Source organism: Nomascus leucogenys, chromosome 9, assembly GCF_006542625.1.
Source record: "Nomascus leucogenys isolate Asia chromosome 9, Asia_NLE_v1, whole genome shotgun sequence".
Classification (NCBI taxonomy): domain Eukaryota; kingdom Metazoa; phylum Chordata; class Mammalia; order Primates; family Hylobatidae; genus Nomascus; species Nomascus leucogenys.
In genome coordinates this window covers 71,359,665-71,381,002 of record NC_044389.1, presented here as the reverse complement: position 1 = coordinate 71,381,002, position 21,338 = coordinate 71,359,665, and the positions used below count along the sequence as shown (strand labels likewise).

The 21,338-nt window shown below is 38.7% G+C and overlaps 1 protein-coding gene across 2 annotated transcripts in view; it reads right to left on the bottom strand.

The window, feature by feature from the left end:
- The window catches only part of HERC3 (HECT and RLD domain containing E3 ubiquitin protein ligase 3), a 138,157-nt gene that overhangs the window by 76,128 nt on the left and 40,691 nt on the right, over window positions 1-21,338 (bottom strand). For both annotated transcript variants that reach the window (XR_004031735.1, XM_030819118.1), the window contains exon 4: window positions 4,013-4,172. Coding sequence is in view for 1 of the 2 variants with exons in the window: in XM_030819118.1 (XP_030674978.1) it covers window positions 4,013-4,172 (160 nt within the window). In the remaining variant the exon portion in view is untranslated. The remainder of the gene's footprint in view (window positions 1-4,012; window positions 4,173-21,338) is intronic.

Here is a 21,338-nt window from a genome sequence, read left to right as displayed (position 1 = left end):
TTAAATATCAGTAATAAATAACATCATCTTGCCTAAAAGTCTTTTTAAGGCCAGGCACAGTGGCTCACACTTGTAATCTCAGCACTTTAGGAGGCCGAGGTGGGCTAATCACCTGAGGTCAGGAGTTCGAGACTAGCCTGGCCAATATGGTGAAATCCCATCTCTACTAAAAATACAAAAAAAATTAGCCGGGCGTTGTGGCACATGCCTGTAATCCCAGCTACTCGGGAGGCTGAGGCAGGAGAATTGCTTAAACCTGGGAGGCAGAGGTTGCAGTGAGCCGAGATCGCACCACTGCACTCCTGCCTGAGCAACAAAGCGAGACTCTGTCCCCCACCCCCCTCCAAAAAAAGTCTTTTTAAAATCAAATATATAATCTTACATGATATAATTCTATTAGGTCTTTCATCAGCCTCCTGTCTCTTAGGTAGTTACTGTTTAAAACAACAACAACAAAAAAACACTTTTGCATTTAGACCCATTGCCACAATCCTCCGTCATTTCTCACCTCGTCTTCTTCAATTCAGGGCCAAATGGAAAGAGCTGCAGAAGAAAGATCCTAAGAATATGGCTGGTGTCTATGTGGCTTTCAAAATAACAGCAATGCCACCATCCAAAATAAGTGAAATGTCAATTTCACTTCTGGGTATATACATACAATATGGTACATACACACAACAGAATATTCATCAGCCTTAAAAGGGAAGGAAGTTCTGACACATGCTTTAACATGGATGAACCTAGAGGACATTATGCTAAATGAAATGAGCCCATCACAAAAAGCTGAAACTGTATGATTCCACTTATATGAAGTACCTACTGTAGTCAAATTCATAGAAATTGATTTTGCAAGATAAAAAAGTTCTAGAGGCCGGGCACGGTGGCTCATCACTGTAATCCCACCACTTCGGGAGGCCAAGGTCGGAGAATCACTTGAAGCCAGGAATTCAAGATCAGCCTAGGCAACAAATCAAGACCCCATTTCTACAAAAACTATCAAAATCAGCTGGGTGTGGTGCCATGCGCCTGCATTCCTAGCTACTTGGAAGTCTGAGGTGGTAGGATCATCTGAGTCCAGGAGTTCGAGGCAGTGAGCTGTGATCACACCACCACACTCTAGCCTGGACTACAGAGTGAGACCCTGTCTCCAAAAAGAAAAAAAAAGGCAAGAAAAAAGAAAGTTCCAGGGATTGGTTATACAACAATGTGAACATATTTAACACTACTGAGCTACACATTTAAAAATAGTTAAGATGGTAAATATTATGTTATGTGTATTTTACCACAATTAAAAAAAATAATAAGGGCCATGCCTCCCAAACCCGAACTTCCTGGGATAGTAAAGAGGAGGGTCACATGATTTTTTTCAAATCTTACTCCCCTGCTTGTTCATGTGAAAGAGAGAGAACAGCACCTATTTCATAGAGTTGTGGCGAGAATTAAATGAAAAATTCCAGTTAAAGTGCTTGGTACTACCCAAGAAAGTTGGGCACCCTGGGAATACCTCCTGCTCTCTATTTTAATAGTTGACAAGTTGTCATGTTCATCTTCCGTAAGTGTATTGTGCCCTGGAAACTAAGGGGTCAGATGTATACCCCTTGGAAGAGGGGTATCTTTGAAGATAGATATCCTTTAGGGGAGAGGATAGAGGATTATTTAGATCAACACTTAGATAATGCTTTTGTTCATGTTTTATTTTCTCAGATATAAAAATCTAAAATACAGTTCACAAACACATTTAGTACCAAATATAAATGAACTTTTATTCTTATAACTGCAGATTCATGTGCAATTATAAGAAATAATATAGAGAGATCCCTTTACACTTTGTCCAGTTTCCCCTAATGATAACATTTTGCAAAACTGTGTATAATATTATAACCCGGATATTAACATTAATCCAATTTACCAATCATATTCATATTTCTCCAGTTTTACTTGTACTCATTTCTGGGTATTAATTTTATCGTGTAAGTGTATCCACTCTGCCACAGTCATGATACCAAACAGTTTCAACACCATGAGAATTCCTCATATTAAACTTTTATAACCACTCCTCCCCTTCCCCTGTTCCTAACTTCTGGCAACCACTAGTGTATCCTCTATTTCAAAAATGTTGTTATTTTAAAAATACTATATAAATGAAATCATACAGTAGGTAATCTTTTGGGATTGGCTTTTTTCACTTAGACTAATTCCCTGGATATTCACCCAAGTTGTGTTAATCAATAGTTTGTAGAACAGCACTATTTTCTAAAATTGAAACGTGCATTACTGCCTATGAGACCAATGTTTCTCAGATTGCTATACACCAACAACCCTTTTTCCTATCAAGTTTACACTCAAATTCCCCATCACCATTACTCTTGTCACAATCCGTTGTAGACAAGAAGCAGGTCAGAAGAACAAAAATAATAGAGAAATTGTACCCTTGAGGTGGGGAAGAGGGGGTTCATACAGTGCAAGCACATACTGTATTTTACCTACTTGTCTCCTTCTATCCTCTCCATAACTCTGTAAGGTACACAGTAAGTAATTCCATTTTTAAGTTAGGAAACTGAGGCTTAGAAAAGTTAACCTGCCCAAGGTCATTCACCTTACAAGTAAAAGTATTGGAATCCAAGGCTTGTTTGACATCAAAGCTATGTTACTTTCCACAATACAAAGGTATAAATTAATGAACTTATTTCAATTAACTTATAATAGAAAACTATATACAAATCAAAGTCTTGGAAGTCATCCATAATTTGAACATGAACAGTGAATATTAAGCTACTACTGTAGCACAGATTACTTCATTTTTAAAAACGAAATGCCGTTAAAAACCTTAATTGTGTTTTGGTCATCAACAAATATTTTTGCCATTAATGTTATAAACATTTTCCCTAATATTACATACAACATAACATCTAGCACTTCTTTTTTCTTACTGCCTCTCTTCCTCTCCCCACAAAATTAAATTAATTTTTGGAAGAAATGAATCTAAGACATTACCTGTCCTAAATCAGGAACTGAATCAAATCACTCTTACCTCCATGGTCCTCTTATTTAACACAACTTTTGATTAAGGAGACAAAAATCTAAGAAGGGCAAAAAAGAAGAGGAAGAAGAATATGCTGTTCTTTAAAGGGGACGATAATTAGGCAGATGAGGAGAGGCCATTTATTAAATTTGTACTCAGCAATGTATGTGACAGGCACTCCTAGCAATGGTGATACTAAAATAAATCATCCAATTATCCTGCCATTAATAGCTCACATCTTTGTAGTAAAAACAGATATTAAATAAACAATTACAAAGAATGTGTACTACAGTAGTGGTATGTGGAACATCTGTAGCACAAAGGAGTAAGAATTAAATAAAGGAAATAAAATGGCAGCTCTTTGATCATTAAGAACCTTCAACAAACTGAGACACCACCACTAAAAAGTCCATTTGAAAGTAACTTCAATATTTGGGATGTTCTCTTAGTGGCAACTATTAGATACTTCGCTAAATCATCTAAGGTTTAGATTTAAGTAAATCTTTCAGAGACTCGAAACCTACTGTATTAATATTTTTGCATTAAAGAATCTATGTATATCTGGTATTTTAGCTGTTTGTAATGCTTAAGATTGGCCTATCAGAGTAACAGGTCAGCTTTGTGATTCTATTTTAAAGTACTTAATTGAGTAATTCAGACTTGCAATTTTCAGTTGAAGGTTAATAAGCCTATGATGTGAAAGATGTCTTTTTTATTCAAACATTTATCGACTGCCAGGCACTCAGCAAGCAACCAGGCTACTAGAATAAATAAAGTACAGTTCCCAACCGACTCACATTTTTGAAACGGAGACAGACACTTCTATAAATAATTGCAACTTTTGTGACAAGTGTTTTAATAGTATAAGGCACTGGAGTGGTGCAAAGGAAATAGCAATTAAACGAAGAAAACAGAAGAAAAACAAGGAGTCTAACAAATAAACAGCAGGAAATAGCATTTAAAACGACTGACATTTGAAAACCTTCTTACCTGGGCACTGCCACAGAATCCTCAGTAGTCATGAGTCCTAGCTGACCATCACTCCCTGCACCCCAAGAAAACAGCTGGCCTCGGTCACTGAGGGCCAGACTGTGGGACTCGCCACATGCCACATGAATGATATGCTGATCTGCCAGAGCTCCGATTTGTTCTGAAAGAGACAAATTGGAGGAGGAAAATGTACAACCCAGAAACAGGAATACTGCTACCATTACACAGGATTATCTTCCTGGGAGGTTTTATTTTTTAACAAGAACCACTTAATCTGAATATTTATAGAGATTATAAATTTCACATATTTCTAAACTCTATCAATTTACATTTGGAGACCCAGGGTAACACACATAACTATAGTAGCACACACCTCCCAGATGTTCCCTGAACCTATACAGCCACGTGCCTGGTGCTTCTCTCTCCAGGGAGAAGCCTGTATTATTTGGAGACGTTCCACCCAAGAGGCCTAAATGTTGAGTGGAAATGAAACGTATTCCTAAAAGTAGCGGGAGTGACTGAAACTCTGCCTGGAACAACGAGACCCTCTCCCCCCACACACAAACACACCCAGAATTCTAAACAACTTTCTCCCCTCAGTTCTGGAACACAGTCTTGTATGTATTCAGCCAGGAAACAGAAGGATCTCTCCCTGAGAAAACTGGCCCAAAAGACAAGACCCACAGATAGTGACATTTGTGCATCCCTCAATGAAATGTCTAGCTTCCCATCAGTCAATAAGAATCACCCATACACACACAGCTCCACTCACATTTTAGCACCTCACCCTTAAATGTAAAAGGCCAGACAAGGATCACCCTATGTGTGAGGAAAACTTAAACATGAAAGGCAAAGAGCAACATAAACAAAAGGAAATGAACTCTGAAAAAACAGATCATGCAGGGAGCAAAGTTTCTTAAAAGTCTTTTGAGAAATCAAAGAAGATATTTCCACTCATGAACTAGAAAGAGAGTGCTATAGGAAAGTATTATTCAAAAAACAAACCAACAGAAATATCTTGGAAACCAAAAATGTGGCAGCATAAATTAAAAAAAAAAAAAACCTTCAAAAGCAGGATTGAAAGTTAGAAATGAAGAGATTTTCTAGGAAATAGAAGAAAAAAGCAAAGAGAAAATCAGAAGGGGAAAAAAGGTAAGAAATTGGAGGATTGTTCCAAGAGATCCAACATCCAAAAAGATAATGGAGAAGACATAAGATATAAATATTTCAAAAAAAAGAATCACAAGAAAATTTCACACTGAAAGGATCTATTAAGTGCCCAGAATAATACCAACAAAATACCTACTGTAGAACCCACCCTTCATCTTGAAATTTCAGAATAACAAGAAAGAGTCTAAAAGTTTCTAGAAAAGAACATGTTTATACACAATAGAACAGGGATCAGAATGGCATCATACTTCTCAGAAGCAACACCGAAAACTGTAAGACAATGGAGGGATGCCCTCACAATTCTGAACGAAAGTAACATCCAATCAAGAATTCAATACACCAACTGTGAATGAAACGTGAGGCAAGGGGAGCAAATGGGCAGTTCTGGAGCGTGTAAAGCTCTCAAAATATTTCACCTCCCATACTGTTTTTCTCAGAAAGCTACTGGAAGATATGCCTCCAAAACAAAGAACTCAGGATTTAGGAACCAGGAATCTTACACAGACAGGAAGGAGGTGAAGAACCTTTCCAGACAGCTATGTAGCATGCCTACAAAGCAAAGGTGGAGGGATGTCTCCAAGGTGAAAAAGAGAACACTATTTAAAGAGTTTTAGAGCATTATGAGTTTTATAATTCTACTAGAGATACAGAGGTTACTGTGGAAAAAAAATTAAAGTCATTAACTTCAGGAAAAACTAAATGATTTATAAGAAAGAAAAGCAATCATGGTACATGCAATCATAATAACCAAACAAAAATACTTTCCATAGTTAATAATTGTCAAATTTTATTTAAAAGATTAACTCTCTGGGGAAGGATGAGTGTCTGGTGGTGAGGAAGAGGAAAGGGTGGGTAGAGAATACAACAGAACTCTAATCTTTGCCAGTGTGAAGTTTCCAGATTATGTCCAATATTGAAAAAAAATCAAGAAATAATATTATAAGCATGTTATTTAGAAACATAAAGGTAAGCAGGAAAAAAAAAAAAAGCTAAAGAGTTGAAATGATAGGGGGTGAGATTCAAGATAAGGACAGGTGAGGCAAGGAACTGTTATTTAACCTGAACACAGTTTGCATAAATATATTCCTTTAAAACAATAACATTTTTAACTGAAAATATGCTCGTGCCAGATAAATTACCATAGTAAACAGAAAGATTCTGTAATTCCTATTGTTCCCATTGTCCATCTTCTTTAACCTCTGCTCACTACTTACTTCCCAACTCAGCCTTGCACCAGGCACAAAGAACAGTCCTATCTTTACCTTGCAAAAATGTAAGGAACGCTATCAAAGGGGCCCAGGTGGCTCAGACTCCACTCTAACCAAATTTCCACCTTGTACCAATTCCAGGACTTGGACGGCTTTTCTGTTCTCTAGGCCTGGGACCTAGCCTGATGCCTTATTCACGACTGAGGTCTGTCTCTTGGTACCTAACCTTCCTGCTACTGACTAGCAGCCTTACCTGTCTGAATGTTAGTATATGGCCTAACACAACACTAATAATTTTCCCCACTATCCTGACAGGACACTGTCGCTCTGATCTGTCTGCCGTTTTCTTTCCCTCAGTCTCTCAATAGCATCCCTCTCTAGAGCTTGTCTTTACTACAGCTTAGTAGCCTCAAAAGGGAACACCTGGATTCCAATGACCATTGACTCCCAGTCACGTCAATCTCTAGGCAAACCAATTCCTGTCCCATCACTCACCAGCCCCACCTGAGCTCCTTTGATAGCATTCCTTACATTTTTGCAAGGTAAAGGACTATTCCTTGTGCCTGGTGCAAGGCTGAGTTGGGAAGTAGTGAGTAGAGGTTAAAGAAGATGGACAATAGGAACAGGAAATCCAGCTACCCTCACCACAACAATAAAACCTGTAGCCACAAAGGCAGAAATACTGTTCAGCAATGCAAATGTTGATGGAGAACCAAACCACTGGTTACACAAGTCTAACTTATTCTTTCTAGCCAGAAAATTGCGCTCGTCTAATTGAGGCTGGAGATCTGTCACTGTGGAACTATAATCCCTCTTCTAGAATCTACCCCCTAGGTCAGCTCAGTGTGCTGATGAATGCCTCATTCACTCCCCTCTCTGAATACACCCCTGCCCCACTTGGGAACATTCAGGCTGAAGTGCCCTCTGATTCATTTTCACATGCAGTCTCTTCTGATTCATTCTGTCAAGAATATACACTATATTTTGCAGATGATGGAACCTCAACCCACACATTAAAATAACTAAACACACTGAAGAAGCATTTGATATTTTTTGAGGATAAAAGTATACTTTCTCTTTGAACCTTTCACAGCAACACTTTAAAGTTTTTAAAACTCTTTAGTAATGTTTCCAGTTCCGAACAAGTCATGGTAGGTAGGGCAGCAGAGTGGCCAATGTGGAGTACTGCTTACAGCAAGTCAGCAGTTCAGCTGGACTTGCATTATTAGGGTCAGTTCTACTTAGCTCTTGAGCCCATCATAATTTTTTAATGTTTTTGAGTTAATGGTAAATTTGTCATTTAACCACCATAAAATGGTAACTGAGAAGGATGATATGCGTCTAGGGGGTAGATGGATGATGCAGATTCTTAAGCCTTGCAACAACCCTGTGAAGCAAGGGCACAGGGTTGTTGTCCTCAGCTTAGAAAGAGGATGTAATTTGGCCAAGGCTCACAACTAATGATTGGTGGAACTGGGATGGACACCAGGTCTGTCTGACTTCAAAGCCCATTATACTTAACTAAGCTATATTGTCTTTCCTCTGGAAAAGAATTAGATAGATTTGAAATTGGTAAAAGTAACCTACAAAGTGAATACCCTACTTATGGATAATGGAAAATTAACTTTTTCCTCATCGTCTGTTCACATGAGAAACACATCCAATGGCTTACAGTTAATAATATCAGCATCTGGGTAGAAAGGACAGTAGTTCCCCTTTATCTGAGGTTTTGCTTTCCAGAGTTTCAGTAACCTGCGATCAGTGCAGTGCAAAAATATTAAGTGGAAATTTCCAGAAATAAGCAACTCATAAGTTTTAAATTGCATACCATTCTGAGTCATGTGACGAAATCTCTCGCTGTCCCGCTCTGCCTGGGACATGAACCATCCCTTTGTCCAGCGTATCCATGCCGCATATGCTCCCTGCCTGTTAGTCCGTTAGTAGCTGCCCCCGTTATCAGATTGAAAAAGCATGGTATATATAGAATTAGGTACTATCCAAGGTTTCAGGTATCTAGTGGGGGTCTTGGAACACATCCCCTGCAGATAAGGAGGGACTACTATATACAGTATATACAAAATTAGTGATTAACAGTTGGCACTAAGTTTTTAATAAAACTATAATAAAATAAATGTAAGCAGTTGATAGTACAAAGAGGGTTAAACTTTCACCACTTAGATGTCTCCTTTCTGCTTTTCTGCAAATTGTCAACTCTACAATTATACTTTTCTTTAATAGTAGAAAACAAGACAGAGACATACTATAGGAAACCCAGCTCTTCACCCTACCATTCTGCACATTCTAAGTCCTCACGTTCACCCTAACTCTTGATTTCCTGTTCCCACTGAACTCTTACCCTCCTGCACATCTTTCCTCCTGCTGCTATACTCTGCTCTTTTGACTGCTTTTTCTCCAAAATACTATCAACCCAGTCTGTGGGGTGCAGCAGACTTTTACTGAAAGTCTGGGTAATGGAGATACACTGCATCTCGGCAAACCGCTCAAAACAAAATATTATACATCCAAGTTCCTCTGCAGTTCCCAACACAGAAGATGGCCTGGTATCTAATTTTCATCCTAGAGTCTCCCTGCCTCCCACAACATGACTAAGCTCTCTTTCCCTCATTTTGTTTGTTTCTGTATCTGAAAGGTCTTTTTCCAAAGCCATATTCCAATTTCTTTCTTAATTAATTACTTCAGTCTAAACATTTTGGGGTATCTGGACTATTTCCCTAAGAGATATTCTATCTTGTTTCTGAGCCAAGGCACTGAAACCAGAGTCAGCTTTAAAAATTTTTTAATTATCATAGAATAAATGACCTTTTTTTGGTGTATAAGTCTATGAATTCAAACACATGTAACTACCACCACAATCAAGGTACAGAACAGTCCCATCACCCCAAAAATGTTCTTCATGCTATTCCTTACAGTTGCATCCTCTCCTCATCCTTAACCCCTGACAACCAACAATCTGTTTTCTCTCACTATAGTTTTGAGTTTTTTATACTGTCATGTAAATGAAATCATATAGTGTCTAACTCTTTGAAACTGGATTGTTTTACTCATAATGCCTCTGAGATTCAATTAAGTCGTTGCATGTATCAACAGTTTGTTCCTTTTATTGGTGAGGAGTATTCCACTTTATAATGGATGAACTACAGAGCACTGTTGACAGTTTTTAGTGATTATAAATAGAGATGCAATGAACGTTCATATACAGCTTATTGTATGACAATAAGTTTTCCTAACACTGGAGTAAATACCCAGGTGTGAGATTGCTAGGTTATGTGGTAAATATATATTTATTTTAAAAAAAGAAAAAAAACCCTGCCAAATCATTTTCCAGAATGGCCATCCCATTTTGCATTAACACCAGCAATTATGAGAGTTCCAGTTGCTCTGCATCCTTGCCAACACTTGCTATTATCAGTATTTAATTTTACCCATTCTAACAAGTATAATGGTATTTCATCACGGTTTTAATTTGCATTTCCCTGGTGGCTAAAGGTGTCATACATCTTTTCATGTGCTTATTTGCCATCCATCCTCTTTGGATAAATGTCTGTTCGAAGTTCTTGCCAATTTTTAAAATTAAATTTTTACTTCACTATTGTTGAGTTGTTTTTTAAATATATTCTGGATACAAATCCTTTGTCAGATACGTGATTTGCAAATAATTTCTCCCAGCCTGTAGACTGTCTTTTCATTCTCTTAACACGCTCATAGATAAGTCTTAACAACTTTTTCCTTTATGGATTATGTTTTTGGTGTCATGTCTAAGAACTCTCTGCCTAATCTCAGGTTATGAAGAATTTCTCCTCTGCTCTCTTCTGAAAGCTTTATTGACTCACATTTTACATTGAGATCTGTGATTCATTTTGAGTTAACTGTTTTAAAAAGCTGTGAGATTCAGATCAAGGTTCTTTTTTTTAAGGTATGAATGTCCAAGTGTTCCACCACCCTTTGCTAAAAACAACTAACAAAATCCTTTCTATATGGAATCTCTTTTACATTTCTATCAAAAGTCAGTTAACCACATTTGTGTGGATATATTTCTGGGCTTTACTCTGTTCTGTTGGACTGCATCTACACCTCTGTCAGTACCACATACCCTGGGTTACTATACCTCTATAGTAAGCCTCAAAATCAGGTGATTCCTTCAACTTTATTCTTATTTTTCAAAATTGCTTCAGGTATTCTAGATCCTTTACCTTCCCATATAAACTTTGTAATTGGCTTGTCTGTATCTACAAAAAAAGAATCCTACTGGAATTTTAGCTGAAATTGTGTTAAATCTACAAAGTCAACTTGAGAAGAACCGAAATATTAACTATAATATGTTAAGGGCCTTAATCCATGAACACAATGTCTCTCCAGTTACAGAGGTCTTGGATTTCTTCTACCAGACTTTTGTAGTTTTCAGCATATAAATCTTATATATGTTTTGTTAAAGTTATACCTATGTATTTTATTTGTTTGGAACTATTATAAATTGTATCTTTTATTCCAGTTTCCAATTGCATATTGTTAATATACATATAGTAGATTTTTGTGTATTGACCTTAAATCATACAAATTTAACTAATAGTTTTTTAATTTTCAATGTAGACACTGCAATTTTTAATAGAAATAATTTTTTCTGAGAATAGAGATGGTTTTTTTTCTTCCTTTCCAATTTGTTTGCTTCCCCCTGCCACCCACACACCCCCCGCCCCCATTCTTTCCTTATTACACTGGCTAGGACTTCTAGCATGATGTTGAATAGCAGTAGTGAGAGTGGACATCCTTGCCATGTTCAATGGTCTGAATGTTTGAATCCCCCAAAACGTATATGCTGAAATCACCCCCAAGGTGATGGTGTTAGGTATTGCAGCCTTTTGGGAAGTGATAAGGTCATGAGGGCAAAGCCCTCATGGTTGAGATTAGTGCCCTTATAAAAGAGACCATAGAGGGCTGGCTAGCTAGCCCCTTTCACTGTATGAAGATAGAGCTAAAAAGGTACCATCTATGAGGATGACAGTGCTCAGCAGACACCAAATCTGTTGGCACCTTGGCCTTAAAGTTTCCAGCCTCTAGAACTGTAAGAATAAATGTTTGTTCTTTATAAGCCAACAAGTTTGTGGTATTTTTGTTATAGCACCCCAAATGAACTGAAAGAATGCAATCTTTCAACACTGTTTGACAAAGCTATAAGATTTGTTGGTAGATGTCCTTCATCAGGTTGAAAAAGTTTCCTTCTACTTCTAGTGTGTTCCTCATGAGAGTTCTTATCATAAATGGATGCTGCATAATGTCAAATTCTGTTTTCTGTATCAATTCACATAACCATGTGAGTTTCTTCTTTAGACTGTTTTTCCTATTGTTTAAAGCACATTTTATTTCATCCGTGTCATTTCTTATCTAAATGCTTGATAACATTTGGCAGAGAAACCACATGAGTCTAGAGGTCTAGAGATTTCTTTCTTTTTTTTTTTTTTTTGGGACAGAGTCTCACTCTGTTGCCCTGGCTGGAGTGCAGTGGTGTGATCTCGGCTCACTGCAACCTCCACCTCCTGGGTTCAAGTAATTCTCCTGCCTCAGCCTCCCGAGTAGCAGAGATTACAGGCATGCACCACCATGCCCAAGTTAATTTTTTTTATTTTTAGTAGAGATGGAGTTTCACTAAAAATACAATATGTTGGCCAGCCTGGTCTTGAACTCCTGGTCTCAAGTGACCTGCCCACCTCAGCCTCCCAAAGTGCTGGGATTACAGGCATGAGCACCATGCCCGGTCAAGGGGAACTTCTTTTTAAGGCTTTAAACCATGAATTCCATCCTTTATAGTTATAGATAACCTATTTAGATTATCTATTGCATCTTGGTTGAGTTTTGATAGTTTGTGGTTTTGGAAGAATTGTCCATTTGATCCAAGCTGTTAAATGTATATAGAGAGAACTGTTGTCAGATTCCACTACAAAGCTTTTAATGTCTGCAGGGCCTGCAGGGTAATGATATTCTCTGTTTCACTGATACTGGTAACTTACGTTTTCTTTTGTTCTCTTTGACTCTCTTGCTAAAGGTTTATCATTTTATTGATCTTTTCAAAGAGCTAGCTTTTGGTTCCACTGATTTTCTCTACGGTTCTTCTATTTTCAATAACACTGCTTTCTACTTTTATCATTATTTCTTTCCTTGTACTTACCTTCCGTTTATTATGCTCTTAATATTTTTCTCATTTTGTAAGTGAAGGCTTAAATTATTGATTGAATACTTTTCTTTCTAAATAAGCTTTTTAATGCCACAAAGTTCTCTCTAAGCAGTGCTTTAAGCTACCTCCCACAAATTTTGATAAACCATATTTTCATTTTCTTTCAGTTCAAAATATTTTTAAATTTCCCTTGAGACTTCCTCTTTGACCCATTGATCATTGATAAGGCTGCTGCTTAATTTTAATCTAAGAGTTTGAAGACTTTGTTATTTTTCTGTTATTAATTTCTAGTTCAATTCCAGTATAGTGAGAGAACATACTTTTAATTATTGCAATCCTTTAAAATTTGTTCATGTTTGTGTTATGACTCAAAATACGGTCTATCTTGGTGAACGTTCTACAGGCAGTTGAAAAAAGTGTGTATTCTGCTGCTGGATAGAATGTTCAATAAATATCAATCATATCTAGTCCATTTGACAATGCACTTCTATATGATGTTCTATCTATTAGTTCTATTTATCACAAAAAAGAGTAAAAAGTCTCCAAATATAATTTTTAGATTTGTCTATTTTTCCTTTTATTTCTGTAAGTTTTTGTTTCAAGTATTTTGAAGCTCAGTTGTTATGCATACACACATTTGGAATTCCTATGTTTTCCTGCTGAACTGATCTTATTTATTTATTTTTTCTCCTTTAAGTTCCAGGAAACATGTGCAGAACGTGCAGGTTTGTTAAGTAGGTATACATGTGCCATGGTGGTTTGCTGCACCTATTAACCAGTCACTTTTTTAAGCCCCACATGTATTACCTATTTGTCCTGATGCTCTCCCTTCCCTCGCTCCCCACCAAAAGGCTCCAGTGTGTGTTGTTCCCCTGCCTGTGTCCATGTGTTCTCATTGTTCAACTCCCACTTATGAGTGAGAATATGTGGTGTTTGGTTTTCTGTTCCTGTGTTAGTTTGCTGAGAATGATGGCTTCCAGCTTCATCAATGTCCTGACAAAGGACATGATCTCATTCCTTTTCATGGCTGCATAGGATTCCATGGTGTATATGTATCACATTTTCTTTTTCCAGTCTATCATTGATGGGCATTTGGGTTGGTTCCATGTCTTTGCTGTCGTAAATAGTGCTGCAATAAACATATGTGTGCATCTGTCTTTTAGTAGAATGATTTGTATTCCTTTGGGTATATACCCAGTAATGGGATTGCTGAGTCAAATGGGATTTCTGGTTCTATATCCTTGAGGAATCACCACAATGTCTTCCACAATAATTGAACTAATTTACACTCCCACCAACAGTGTAAAAGCGTTTCTATTTCTCCATAGCCTTGCCAGCATCTATTGTTTCTCAACTTTTTAATAATCGCCATTCTGACTGGCATGAGATGGTATCTCATTGTGGTTTTGATCTGCATTTCTCTGATGATCAGCAATGTTGAGCTTTTTTTCATGTTTGTTGGCCGCAAAAATGTCTTCCTTATTGAATTGTCTGTTCATATCCTTTGCCCACTTTATGATGGGGTTTTTTTTTCTTGTAAATTTGTTTAAGTTCCTTGTAGATTCTAGATATTAGACCTTTGTCAGATGGGTACAGTGCAAATATTTTCTTCTGTTTTGTAGGCTGCCTGTTCACTCATGAGTTTCTTTTGCTGTAAAGAAGCTCTTTAGTTTAATTAGATCCCATTTGTCAATTTTGGCTTTTGTTGCAATTGCTTTCGGCATTTTTGTCATAAAGTCCTTGCCCATGCCTATATCCTGAATGGTATTGCCTGGTTTTCTGCTAGGGTTTTTATGGTTTGGAGTTTAACATTTAAGTCTTTAATCCATCTTGAGTTAATTTTTGTATAAGGTGTAGGGAAAGGGTCCAGTTTTGGTTTACAGTATATGCTAGCCAGTTTTCCCAACACCATTTATTAAATAGAAAATCCTTTCCCCATTGCTTGTTTTTGTCAGGTTTGTTGAAGATCATATGGTTGCAGATGTGTGGTGTTATTTCTGAGGTCTCTATTCTGTCCCATTTTCTATAAGTCTGTTTTGGTACTAGTACCATGCTGTTTTGGTTACTATAGCCTTGTAGTATAGTTTGAAGTCAGGTAACATGATGCTTCCAGCTTTGTTCTTTCTGCTTAGGATTGCCTTGACTATGTGGGCTCTCTTTTGGTTCCACATGAATTTTAAAGTAGTTTTTTCTAAATCTGTGAAGAATTTTAATGATAGTTTGATGGGAATAGCACTGAATCTATAAATTACTTTGGGCAGTATGACCATTTTCATGATACTGATTCTTCCTATCCATGAGGATGGAATGTTTTTCCATTTGTTTGTGTCCTCTCTTATTTCCTTGAGAAGTGGTTTGTAGTTCTCCTTGAAGAGGTCCTTTATGTCCCTTGTTAGCTGTATTCCTAGGTATTTTATTCTCTTTGTAACAACTGTGAATGGGAGTTCATTCATTATTTGGCTCTCTGCTTTTCCATTGCTGTTGTATAGGAATGCTTGTGATTTTTGCACATTGATTTTATACCCTGAGACTTTGCCCAAGTTGCTTATCGGCTTAAGGCGTTTTTGGGCTGAGATGATGGGGTTTTCTAAATATAGTATCATGTCATCTGCAAACAGAGACAATTTGACTTCCTCTCTTCTTATTTGAGTACGCTTTATTTCTTTCTCTTGATTGATTGCCCTGACCAGAACTTCCAATACTATGTTAAATAGGAGTGGTGAAAGATGGCATCCTTGTCTTATGCCAGTTTTCAATGGGAATGCTTCCAGCTTTTGCCTATTCAGTACGATACTGGCTGTGGGTTTGTCATAAATAGCTCCTATTATTTTGAGATATGTTCCATCAATACCTAGTTTATTGAGAGTTTTTAACATGAAGAGATGTTGAATTTTATCAAAGGCTTTTTCTGCATCTATTGAGATAATCATGCGGTTTTATCATTGGTTCTGTTTATGTGATGGATTACGTTTATTGATTTGCATATGGTGAACCAGCCTTGCATCCCAGGATGAAGCTGACTTGATCGTGGTGGATAAGCTTTTTGATGTGCTGCTGGATTTGGTTTGCCAGTATTTTACTGCGGATTTTCACACTGACGTTCATCAAGGATATTGGCCTGAAATTTTCTTTTTTTGTTGTGTCTCTGCCAGGTTTTGGTATCAGGATGATGCTATCCTCATAAAATTAGTTAGAGAGGAGTCCCTCCTTTTCAATTGTTTAGAATAGTTTCTGAAGGAATGATACCAGCTCCTCTTTGTACCTCTGGTAGAATTCAGCTGTGAATCTCTCTGGTCTTGGACTTTGTTTGGTTAGTAGGGTATTTATTACTGACTCAATTTCAGAACTTGTTATTGGTCTATTCAGGGATTCAACTTCTTCCTGCTTTAGTCTTGGAAGGGTGTATGTGTCCAGGAATTTGTCCATCTCTTCTAGATTTTCTAGTTTATTTGCATGGAGGTGTTAATAGTATTCTCTGATGGTAGTTTGTATTTCTGTGGGATCAGTGGTGATATCCCCTTTATCGTGTTTACTATGTCGATTTAATTCTTCTCTCTTTTCTTCTTTATTAGTCTAGCTGGTGGTCTATTTTATTAATTTTTTCAAAAAACCAGCTCCTGGATTCAATTATTTTTTTGAAGGGTTTTTCATGTCTCTATCTCCTTCAGTTCTGCTCTGATCTTAGTTATTTCTTGTCTCCTGCTAGTTTTTGGATTTGTTTGCTCTTGCTTCTCTAGTTTAGTTGTGATGTTAGGGTGTTGATTTGAGATCTTTCTAGCTTTCTGATGTGGGCATTTAGTGCTATAAATTTCCCTCTTAACACTGCTTTCTTTAGCTGTGTCCCAGAGATTCTGGTACATTGCTTCTTTGTTCTCATTGGTTTCAAATAACTTCTTGATTTCTGCCTTAATTTCATTATTTACCCAGAAGTCATTCAGGAGCAGGTTGTTCAATTTCCATGTAGTTGTGTGGCTTTTTGTTTGGAGACAGAGTCTCGCTCTGTGGCCCAGGCTGGAGTACAGTGGCGCGATCTCGGTTCACTGCAAGCTCTGCCTCCTGGGTTCATGCCATTCTCCCGCCTCAGCCTCCCAAGTAGCTGGGACTACAGGCGTCCACCATCATGCCCGGCTAATTTTTTTGTATTTTTAGTAGAGATGGGGTTTCATCATGTTAGCAAGGATGGTCTCCATCTCCCGACCTCATGATCCACCTGCCTTGGCCTCCCAAAGTGCTGGGATTACAGGCGTGAGCCACCACGCCCGGCCTGTTTGTTCATTTTTGAGACGGCATCTCACTCTGCCGCCCAGGCTGGAGTGTAGTGGTGCAATCTCAGCCCATTGGCAACCTCTGCCTCCCAGATTCAAGCAATTCTCCTACCTCAGCCTCCCGAGTAGCTGGGACTACAGGCGCACACTGCCACACCTGGCTAATTTTTGTATTTTAGTAGAGATGGGGTTTCGCTGTTTTGCCCAGGCTGGTCACGAACTCCTGAGCTCAGGCAATCCACCCACCTCGGCCTCACAAAGTGCTGGGATTACAGGCGTGAGCCATCGCACCTGGCCAGTTGTGTGGTTTTGAGTGAGTTTCTTACTTCTGATTTCTAATTTGATTGCACTATGGTCTGAGAGACTGTAACGATTTCAGTTATTTTGCATTTGCTGAGATGTGTTTTACTTCCAATTATGCGGTCAATTTTAGAGTAAGTGCCATGTGGCACTGACAAGAATGTATACTCTGTTGTTCTGAGGTGGAGAGTTCTGTAGATATCTATTAGGTCCACTTGATCCGGCGCTCAGTTCAAGTCCTGAATATCCCTGTTAATTGTCTGTCTCATTGATCTAACATTGACAGTAGGGTGTTAAATTCTCCCACTATTATTGTGTTGGAGTCTAAGTCTCTTTGTAGGTCTCTAAGAACTTGTTTTATGAATCTGGGTGCTCCCATACTGGGTGTATATATATTTAGGATAGTTAGCTCTTCTTGTTGAATTGATCCCTTTACCATTATGTAATGCCCTTTGTCTTTTTTGATCTTGGTTTGTTTAAAGTCTGTTCTGTCAGAGACTAGGATTGCAACCCCTGCTTTTTTCCACTTTCCATTTGCTGGATACATTTTCCTCCATCCCTTTATTTTGAGCCTATGTGTGTCTTTGCACATTAGATGGGTCTCTTGAATACAGCACACCAATGGGTCTTGACTCTATCCAATTTGCCAGTCTATATCCTTTAATTGGGGCATTTAGCCTATATACATTTAAGGTTAATACTGTTATGTGTGAATTTGATCCTGTCATCACGATGCTAGCTGGTTATTTTGCACACTAATTGATGCCGTTTCTTCATAATGTCATTAGTCTTTATATTTTTGTGTGCTTTGCAGTGGCTGGTACCAGTTTTTCCTTTCTACATTTAGTGCTTCCTTCAGGAGTTCTTGTAAGGCAGGCCTGGTGGTGACTAATTCCCTCAGCATTTGCTTATCTGAAAAGGATTTTATTTCTCCTTAGCTTATGAAGCTTAATTTAGCCAGATATGAAATTCTGGGTTGAAAATTGTTTTCTTTAAAAATGTTGAATATTGACCCCCACTCTCTTCTGGCTTGTAGGGTTTCTGCTGAGAGGTCTGCTGTTAGTCTGGTGGGCTTCCCTTTGTAAGTGACACGGCCTTTCTTGCTGGCTGCCCTTAACATTTTGTCCTTCATTTTGACCTTGGTGAATCTGATGATTATGTGCCTCAGAGTTGATCTTCTCATAGAGTATCTTAGTGGAGTTCTCTGTATTTCCTAATTTGAATATTGTCCTGTCTTGCTAGGTAGGAAAGTTCTCCTGGATAATATCCTGAAGTGTGTTTTCCAACTTGGTTCCATTCTCCCTGTCTCTTTCAGGTACTCCAATCAGTCTTAGGTTCGGTCTTTTTACATAGTCCTATATTTCTAGAGGTTTTGTTCATTCCTTTTCATTCTTTTTTCTCTAATCTTGTCTGCCTGCCTTATTTCAACAAGAGAGTCTTCCATCTCTGATATTCTTTCTGCTTGACTGATTCAGCTATTGATACTTGTGTATGCTTCACAAAGTTCTCACGCTGCATTTTTCAGCTCCATCAGGTCGTTTATGTTACTCTTTAAACTGGTTATTCTAGTTAGCAGCTCTCTAATCTTTTATCAATGTTCTTAGCTTCTTTGCTTTGGGTTAGAACATGCTCCTTTACCTCAGCGAAGTTTGTTGTTACCCACCTTCTGAAGCCTCTTTCTGTCAATTCATCCATCTCATTCTCCGTATGGTTCTGCGCCCTTGCTGGAGAGGTGTTGCGATCATTTAGAGAAGAGGCACTCTGCTTTTGGGGTTTTCAGCGTTTTTTCACTGATTCTTTCTCATCCTCATGAGTTTGTCTAGTTTCGATCTTTGAGCCTGCTGACCCTTGGATGAGGTTTTTGTGGGGACTTTCTTGTTGAAACTGTTGTTGTTACTTTCTGTTTTTCTTTCAATAGTCAGGTCCCTCTTCTGCAGGGCTGCTGCGGTTTGCTGGGGGTTCACTTCAAGCCCTATTCATCTGGTTCACTCCTGCGTCTGGAAATGTCACTTGAGGAGACTGGAGAAGAGCGGAGATGGGTGCCTGCTCCTTCCTCTGGGATCTCTGACCTTGAGGGGCACTGACCTTATGCCAGTAAGGATGCTCCTGTATAGGATGTCTGACAACCCCTGTTGGCGGGGGCAGGGGGGGTTGGGGGAGTGGGGGGAGTGGGGAGGTCTCACCCAGTTGGGTGGCACAGGAAGCAGGGCCCATTTAACAAAGCACTTTGGCTATCCCTTGGTGGAGGGGGTGTGGTGTGCTGTGCTGGGGGGAAACTCACTCATCTGGGCTGCCCAGATTCGTCTGTGCTTGCAGGAGGAAAGAGTAAGTCTGCTGGTCCACAGAGACTACGGCCATCCCTCCCCCTAGGGGTTCAGGCCCAAGGAGATCAGAGTTCTGTCCCTTAGCCCCTAGTTGGAGATGGAGTTCCTGCAAGGAAGCCCTGAAGCTCCAGTGTTGGCTGCCACGCCTCCTGCAAGGAGCTCAGGTGGCTTAGACAGCAGGCAGCCACAGCAGTGGTGGTGGCTGCCCCTCACCCTGGGGATTTGGCTGGCTTACGCCAATTCTAGCCCAGTGAGAATCTGCACCGCTCCATGGTTGGGACCCAAGGCCCCAGTAGCATGGGCTCACGAGTGGGATCTTCCGATCTGTGGGTTGCACAGTTCCGTGGAAAAAGCACAGTTCCCAAGGCTGGGTAGCACACTCACTAACCACCTCTCTTGGCTAAGGGTGGGGGCTCCCCTGCCCTGTGTGGCTCTCAGGTGGGCCGCCACACCACACTGCTCTTCCTTCCTCTCCGTGGGTCATGCCAGCTGCCTAGTCAGTCCTAATGACCAAACCTGGATACCTTGGTTGGCGGTGCAAGATTAATACACTGTTTTGGATCTTTTCCATGGGAGCTTCCAATCACTGCTGCTTCTAGTCAGCCATCTTGGCCCCGCCCCCCTCGAATTGACCATTTAATCACTATGTAACATTCCTCTGTATTCCTGGTCACTTTCTTTGCCTACTTTAAGCTTTACTCACTAAACGTTAATTATGATTAACGTTTGCATAATATGTTTTGTATCTTTTACTTTTAATAATCTTCCAATATCATTATTTTTGAAGTCAATTTCTTATGCACAGTAATTTGCTGGGGTTTTTTTAGAGTCTAATAGGATAATCTCTGTATTTGGGTTGTTTTGTTTAGACTATTTCTATTTAATATAATTATTGCTATATTTGGATTTTTACCTATTTTGTTATTGTTTTATTTCCTGTTTCTCATTTCCTCTTTCTTGCCTTCTTTTGTGTTAAATAATTTTAGTATTCCATTTTAATGTATCTATTCTGTTTTCTACTATATTACTTGGTATGGCTTTTTAAGTGATTGTTCCAAGAATTACAATAATTATCTTTTCAGAGCTTACTTAGAATCAACATTTTTACAATGCAAAATATATTACAAGGAAGAAACCCTACCACCACATAGGTTACTTTACCATCCCCCCTTTAAGTTACAGTAATCTTAAATATGCTTTGAACCATAAAATATACACTGGAGAACTCAAGAGTGTATTATATTCCCAAATAAATCTGCTATTTCTGTTGCTCTTCTTCATTCTTGATGTGCCACTATTCCTTCTGATATCATTTCCCTTCCGTCTGAAAAACTTCATTTTGCTATTATTTAGTACAGCCCTGCTAGTTGAATTCTCTGACTTTTCCTTCACCTAAAACTGCCTTTGTTTCACCTTCATTTATAAAGGCTATTTTTGCTGGATACAGAATTCTAAGTTTACAATTCTCTTCTTTCTATGCTCTGCTATGCCACCTCCTTATGGCCTCCAGAGTTTCTGGTGTGAAATCCACAGTCTTCTGAATCATTGTTTCCTTATATGTAATGTGTTGTTTTTCTCTGGGCTTTCAAGTATTTCTCTTAATTTTTAGAAGTTTGATTATGATGTGTCTGAATGCAGGTTTCTTTGGGTTTATCTTGCTTGGGTTCACTGGGCTTCTAGCATTTGTAGGTTTATGTCTTCTGCCAACTTGGAAACTTACCAGTTTTGCACTACATCCTTTGTCCTCTCTGGCTGGGACTCTAAAGACATGAATATTAGACTTTTTGTTCTCGTTCCACAGGTCCCTGAAACTCTGTTCATTTGTTTTCCCATCTTTATTATCTCTGTCATTCAGACTGCATAATTTCTACT